The 7,266-nt window shown below is 47.3% G+C and overlaps 2 protein-coding genes across 2 annotated transcripts in view; both read right to left on the bottom strand.

Annotated features, from left to right (window-relative positions):
• Window positions 1–454, bottom strand: part of ZAR1 (zygote arrest 1) — a 4,380-nt gene extending 3,926 nt beyond the window's left edge. The window contains exons 1-2 of the mRNA XM_029952092.1: window positions 410–454; window positions 4–303 (exon numbers count right to left, since the gene is read on the bottom strand). Coding sequence (XP_029807952.1) covers window positions 4–303; window positions 410–454 — 345 coding nt within the window. The remainder of the gene's footprint in view (window positions 1–3; window positions 304–409) is intronic.
• Window positions 455–635: 181 nt separating this feature from the next.
• On the bottom strand, window positions 636–6,761 carry SLC10A4 (solute carrier family 10 member 4). The gene is made up of 3 exons (XM_029932034.1): window positions 6,166–6,761; window positions 5,208–5,418; window positions 636–1,851 (listed from the first exon to the last, which is right to left on the bottom strand). The coding sequence occupies exons 1-3, from the start codon at window positions 6,759–6,761 to the stop codon at window positions 1,339–1,341; spliced, it is 1,320 nt and encodes a 439-aa protein (XP_029787894.1). The 3' UTR covers window positions 636–1,338.
• Between the last annotated feature and the right edge of the window lie 505 nt (window positions 6,762–7,266).

Consider the following 7,266-nt stretch of genomic DNA (forward strand, 5'->3'; position numbering starts at 1 on the left):
CGCGGAGGCAGCCGGCCGCCGGCCCCACCGCCGCCCGCCGCCCGCTCCGGTCCCCGGGTCGCCGCCGGCGTGGCCTGTCCCTGACCTGCGCTGTGGGGAAATGTTCCACACCTGGAGGTCGGCGCAAATAGCCTGAGATGATCTGGAAAGATTGCTTTCTTTGCGGTGCGAGAACTGATTGGCAAGTGAGCTCGCCCGAGGTGAAGAGGATCCCGAACGCGCGCAATCACCGGGATTGGCGGGGCCAGGTGGCCCCCATACCTTGATTGTATGGGCGTCTGCGCCGTCCGGGGGGCTGGGCGCCTGCAGGCGAGCAAGGCCGCACAGGTTCGGGGGGGGGGTCGGCTTTGGGTCTGTTACCTAGGATCTCAGATTCTAGTTTATCTCAGAATGGCCCCGAGAAGTCTACGCACTTCGGGTTCAGTGCACAGGGACAGTCCTCGAAGGCATCCATATGTGGGCTAATGGTTTTCTCCCCCGAAGCACGTCCTCTTCTCCCCTCCCCCACCTCAAGTGGAGAGTCTTTGCTCTTCTCTGGGGTTGATAGTCCTGCAGTTTTTTCCTAACCAAATCATCCCTCTAAAAGATTGATCTGGGTGTGTCTACGTAAGTGCAGACACAAAATCAGTCCCCAACTGAGAAGAAAGTACCTTGTTCCCTGGAAAACATGATGGCTGTTCATTGCTAATAGATATCACATCAAGTAATTAAATGCATTAATGGGTTTGTTTTTTTCTTTTTTTTCTTTTTCTTTTTTGCTGATTTGATACAGGTTTGACAATAAAATACTGTATTTCATTGTTTGGTTGGCCTGCGTGGGGATTTTTGGAATACAGATCAAATTTCAACACTGTCAGGTATTCCTATGTTGAGCAAGCACGTCTTTTAAACAACGATTACATTAAACTCAGTTACGGTTTACAAATTGCTTTACAAATTATGTTTTACCAAAAAAACCCAACATAGCTTGTTTTTTTACTACTGTAAGATAGTGCACCGAAGTTCTGCATTTCCAAGACCCTGTTTCCTAAGAGTTTACATGTTTGAAACAGTCCTAGAAATTGGTCATGATAAAAACCAAAGAGCACATTTAACAGGTTCAGGCTTTGCTTTAGCAGCCGCAGGTGCAAGTTGCAGGACGACACTGACTTGTGATTTGTGAAAGTGCTTGGTTAACACACCAGGGCAACCTTACAACGGGAGGGTCATAACTGTTACATGTATGACAGTGTGGACCATTTGTTATCCGTTACACGAACCACATTCACTACCACAGACCAAAAATATAAATATGAAGTGACATTTCAGCAAGATAGAAACGCCTCTGCGTCCCCGTGTTCAGAGAGAAGTCTGGGCGGTCTCCGTCATGATTAAGTTGTCGGCATTCACCGTGCCATAGGAAGGGTCTGCCATTTCCTCCTCTTTTAGTTTCTTATAAGAGATGTCTGTATCTTCGTCTTCATCTAGGGGGTCTCGCTTGTGTAATATTTCACTTCCATACACTTTATATATTAGAACAAAAACCCCTGCTTCCGCAGACTGGAAAAGGGCATAGAGCAGGGGAAACATGTACATGCTCCCTATCAGCTGCGGCTGGAAGGCCAGCTTGAGAATGGCGGTGCAGAGCTGCACATTCTGACTGCCTGTTTCCAGGCACACCGTCCTCTTGCAGTTGGGGGGAAGACGGAAGAGAGTAGCTAAGCCGTAGCCTGAGGCGTAGCCTGCCAGAGGCATGAAAACTGCCACCACGTAAACACTCGCAGGAATGCTGGCCAGCAGTTCAGGTCCTAACATAGTGCCGGTCATTATGAAGAGGACCACGAGCGTCACTAGCAGAGACCACAGGGAAACCTAGTAATAGAAAATGACAAACCATCAAAAATAAGATAGTTTGAAAAGGAATCCAGGCCGGAGAAGCCTAAACTATAGGGAGAAGAGACCCAGCTAGTCGCGCCTCGCACAGAAAATGGAGATCTGTGCCATAAGCAGTCTTGGACCGAGCACTTCGGGGGATGGATAGGTCACCTCATCAGGAGGAGTCCGGGGCCTAGTGGGCGGTTCTAATTGTTTGGAGGGCTGTCCTTACGTCTAGTGACAATCTGCCTTCTTTAACAACGAGCCCTTGTCTTGGACAGACTCTCAGGAGCAGCACAGACCAGACTTCTGTTTAAAAAACAGGAAGAAGGGCACCTGGGTAGCTCAGTTGGTTAAGCATCTGACTTCTGCTCAGGTCATGATCTCACGGTTCTTGAGTTCAAGCCCCACGTCAGACTCTGACAGCTGGGAGCCTGGAGCCTGCTTTGGATTCTGTGTCTCCTATAGATTCTGTGTCTCCCTCTCTCTCTCTCTCTCTCTCTCTCTCTCTCTACTCCTCCCTGCTCTCTCTCTGTCTCTCTCTCTCTTTCTCTCTCTCTCAAAAATGAAATAAACCATTAAAAAAATTTAAAATCCCAGGGTTATGGGATCGGGCCCCATAGAGGGCTCTGTGCTGGGTGTAGAGCATGCTTGAGATTCTCTCTTCCCTCTGTCCCCTCCCCCACTATTGCACTCTCTCTCTCTCTAAAATAAACTAAACATATTTGAAGTATGAAACTTAGTATGTGATACTTTCAAACTTCAAAATACCTTACATCTCAGAGAATTGATAGCAATATTGAAACAATTACCAACACTTAGATTATGCAAGCAAAAAAAAGAAAACGAATAGAAGATGTGAGGAATTCTTTGCAATTCTGCAACACCCTTTTTTTCATCAGTTCATGAGAAATCTCCCACCTATAAGTCTCTAATGATGTTCAGAAATTCTTATATATAATAGATGGATTTTAGATATAGTACTATTGACTATAAAACATTGTGTCATCTTGATGTCTGACTGATACATTTAACTCATTCAAGAAAGACAAGCTGTGTAAATAGTAAGGTAGAAAGCTAAAAATTCCTCTCTTCATTCTCCTTTAGAGTAGTCGTCACCTTGTTGTTGTTGTTGTTGTTGTTTTAATGAGGTAGGAGAGAAACTAGAGATCCAGCAGAACGGCTTAAGGGCTGATTCTGGGTCACTGGATATTTGAGGGGAAACCCCTTTGAAGTCTGTGGGACTGGCCTATACTCTATATTCTTTCAAAAGTTAGTTAAAATGTGTCTGGGCTGGTAAAAAGTCTATCCTAGAGGGTGCTCAAATAATTATTATATAAGGTGCTCATGCTGCAAAGGTACAGTGGGCAGGAACCAAACTATTATAAATCAAGACTTTTTAAAAAAGTAATCTCTGCACCCAACGTGAGGCTCCAACTCGCGACCCCAAGATCAAGAGTCTCATGTTCTACCAACTGAGCCAGCCAGGCGCCCCTGATTTTATTTTCTGATATTTTCTGATATTAAGTAAGTTTCAAAGTGTGTCCAAATCAAAAGCATTGACAGGAAATCTGATTCTTCATTGTGAAAATATTGGCACCAAAGTTTCTTTTGAACTACTTAAAATCATTTGGGTGACACTGAATGCTCATTTTAAAGTGTTTGCAAAAGTGTAAAAGTGTTACAAAGGATACCTTATGAATGTTGTGGTTAACAAGTAAGAATAGCTTCACTTTAAACTCAAAGTTACCCAGGGGCGCCTGGCGGCTCAGGAGGCTGAGTGTCCATATTCGGCTCAGGTCGTGATCTCATGGTTTGTGGGTCTGAGCCCCGCATTGGGCTCTGGGCTGACAGCTCAGAGCCTGGAACCTGCTTTGGATTCTGTGTCTCCCTCTCTCTCTGCCTCTCCCCTACTCATGCTGTGTTTCTCTTTGTCTCAATAACAAATAAACATTTAAAACAAATAAATGAATTAAAAAAATAAACTCAAAGTTACCCAATCTTATTGAATTGTCTATTATTTAAGTATATTTATTTATCTGTTTTTAGCACAGGAATAGCTTATTTGATTAATTTTCTCTTATAATTCCTAAGATCTTTTAGTATTCATTTAATGGTTAAGCTTAGTAAGTTCTTACTGCATCTCGATTACCTATGGGTATATTATATATAACATATAAAATATATGCATCTTTACATGTACATATAAATGTATTATATTCAAAATACATATGTTTATTATAGACCACAGTTTTTTATTCATGGCTGGCTATATCTGCATAAATGGACCCATTATTTTTCTGGTTAATAAAAATTTAGCTCCTTTGAATAATCAAATTTTGGATTATTTATTTAAAATTAATTTAACTAACATAAGTAAAACACAAAAGATTATGTCTTCTTAAATCTATATAACTGAAACATTGGAGAAAGTCTTTTTCTCTTCACTTAGCTAAATGAATTTTATTTGAGTAACTTAAAAGTTAAATGGATTTTACTTAAGTAACTTCCTAAAATGAGAGTCTTACTCATGGTTTACTCTTATTTACTCTTACTATTTTTGAGTTTTCAAAGAAAGCTTAGATGAGAAATACTGAAATTTTTTCTGCAGTCAACAATTAACAAAATCTCTACTGCTACAAAAAGCATCCATTTTTTAAAAAATAAAGTGGTATTGGAAATATTGCACAAAATAATAGGAATCCTCCTCCTTTACATAGCCTTAGAAACCACATGCATCACCGCAATGGGGAAGGGAAAAGAAATGCACAGACTTAATAACGGTAATATATTCTGCATTCTTTATCCAGGACCGTTTTATTTTGTACCATTTTAAAGTCAATATTTTGTGCCTTCTATTATATTGCCTCAAAGTGATTTTTAAATTAATGTCAACTTATTTTTAGAAAAGTAACAAAACATTTTAAAGAAACCTTCTACAGAGTCTCTCAGAATTAGAGTTCCATCTTTTAAAAATATAGTAATGTATTTCTAAAGTACTGTGCAAATCCAACTCCCATCATTTTATTTCTCCTGCTTTGATTTTTAGGAATGCCAAGATTTGTTAGTGGAAAATATGTTGCCATTTCATAGACTTGTCATCTCCTTCCCCCAGGATATGTTTCCTCCTTGAATACTACTAGTTCTCTTAGTTTTTAATTAAGGCATGTCTTAATGGAAGCTATGAATCTTTTGAATTGAAAAAGGTAGAAGTTTTCTTTGTGGCACAAACTTTTTTTTTTTTAAGTTTATCCCTGCCAGTGCTCCCAAGTTTTCTTCCTCCCTCCCTCTTTCCCAAACTTCTTAGCATTTCAGCAGGGGTCGGAGACCAAGGACTCTACAAGTGACCTTACCTTTACAATGTAGTCCGCCACCCGGTTGTATTTGTACCGAATGAAGACCCCCAAGCCGATGGGGATGAGAGTGCTGCAGAGAGTCAGGGTCACGGCCCCCAGGGGTAGCAACTGCACCAGAGGGGTTTTGATCCAAGCCCGGCTGTAGACCCACAGGCACAGGGGCATCAAGACCAGGGCCAGAAGCGTGGAGGAGATGGTCATGATGATGCTGCAGAAAAGGGAATGAGCAGAATTCAGAACAGGCTCTGTGCCAAAAGAGTCTCTTGCACATTGGGTAGAGGAGAAGGAAAGAGACAGCAAATCTGGAGTGCCAAGTCTGGGGAGAGAACCTGTTTCATCAGTGCCAAGAGAACAACACCTATAAGCTCAAGTGAAACATGAACCCCAGGATGGGGGGTGGGGGGTATCTCGGGACTGCTGCCTCTGGCTTTGTAAAGCCTATTGCGCTGGCGACAGTCTAGATGATTCTGAGGGCAAGGAACATCTTTCTTTTTTTATCCTCCAGGGCACCCCGTTAGACGTGGTAAAGCTGCTGAAAACGACTTGTTGGACTGAACTCAATTATACTGTCCTCTATATGAGATCACTTTCTTTACTGGGGCCAACAGCCCTAGTTTGCTTTTGCATTTCCGGCGAGTCCTAGCTTCAGGCTTCCCAGCTCCCTTTGTCCTCCAGAGGCCGAGGACGACCTGCGCCGGATGGTCCCAGAAGGGTGTAGGAAATCCCAAGGCAGTCAGCAGCCCTGTCCCGGTCTAGATCTCCCCCCGCCCTACAGCAGTACCTCTTCGCACCCGCCTTGACTTCTAAAGCCCGGGCGCCAACCTCTCCCTCCACTGTCTTCTTCCCTCTTCCATGCCTCTCTCCCACCGCCTCTCCTGCCTCTCCGTCTGAAACCCACGGCTAGGCGCGGCTGCTTGGCACGGCAAAGATGCCCGAGGAGCAGACCGCCGCATACCTGAGGTTCATGTCGCCGTCTACCAGCAGGGACATGAGGTTGGAGAGGTTCCCGCCGGGACAGCAGCCACACAGGAGCACCGCCACGGCCGCCACCTCGTTCAACGAGAAGGCCAGGGCCAGCAGGAAGGCCAGCAGTGGCAGCAAGCCGAACTGGCAGAGCGCGGCCAGCAGCGCGCCCACGGGCCGGCGGACGTGCTCCCCGAAGTGGTTCACGTCCACCGTGCAGCCCAGGCCCAGCATGGTGATGCACAGCGCGGCTCCCACGAACACGTTCAGCCCGTGGTTCAGCGGCGTGTCCCAGAACGGGGTCTGGGGGTGCGCGAAGGGGTGGGGGAACAGGAAGGGGCCCAGGCTGGCCGGGCCGCCCCCCGAGCCGCCTGCCGTCGGCTCGGGGGTCGGCGTGGGGCCGGGGCTGAAACCGACGCCGGGACTGGGCGCGAGGCTGAGCCCGGGGCTGGGGCCGGCGCTGGAGGCGGGGGTGACGGTCAGGTCGGGGCCGGGGCTCAGGCTGCTGGCATTGGGCGACAGCGTGTAGTTGTCGGGCTGCAGCGAGGACGGGGCGAAGAGCAGCGTCGCGTTGTCGGGGCCGTCCATGGCGCCGAGGCGGGAGGCTGCGGGCCTGCTATCCCCCGGCCCCGCGCGCCTCTCCCCGGGTCCTGCGGTCGCCGCAAGCCGCAAGCCGCAAGCCGCCCGCCGTCCGCCTGTCCGTCGGTCCGCGGCCGCAAGCGAAGCTGGGGCGCGAGGCCGCTGACGTCTCCGAGGCGTCGGGTGCGGGGGGAGGGGTCCTCCGCTGGCAACACTTAAAGCGCGGCCCCCCAGGGCGAATCCAATCGCCGGGCGCCCCGCGCGCCGCAGGCTCCGCCCCGCCGCCGAGTCCCTCCTTTTAATCACCCGTAAGTGGTTCGGTAAGAGTGCAGCCAGGGGCGGAACAAAGACCTGACAAAGGACAAGAAGAAAAACCGCGCCTGGCTACCGATCAAGTTCTGTGATGGCTCTGCCTCTTTCATAATGAAATCTGGAGACACACACACACACACACACACACACACACACACACACACACACACACACACACACACACACACCGAGCGAGCTAATC

Source organism: Suricata suricatta, chromosome 1, assembly GCF_006229205.1.
Source record: "Suricata suricatta isolate VVHF042 chromosome 1, meerkat_22Aug2017_6uvM2_HiC, whole genome shotgun sequence".
In the NCBI taxonomy this organism is placed as follows: domain Eukaryota; kingdom Metazoa; phylum Chordata; class Mammalia; order Carnivora; family Herpestidae; genus Suricata; species Suricata suricatta.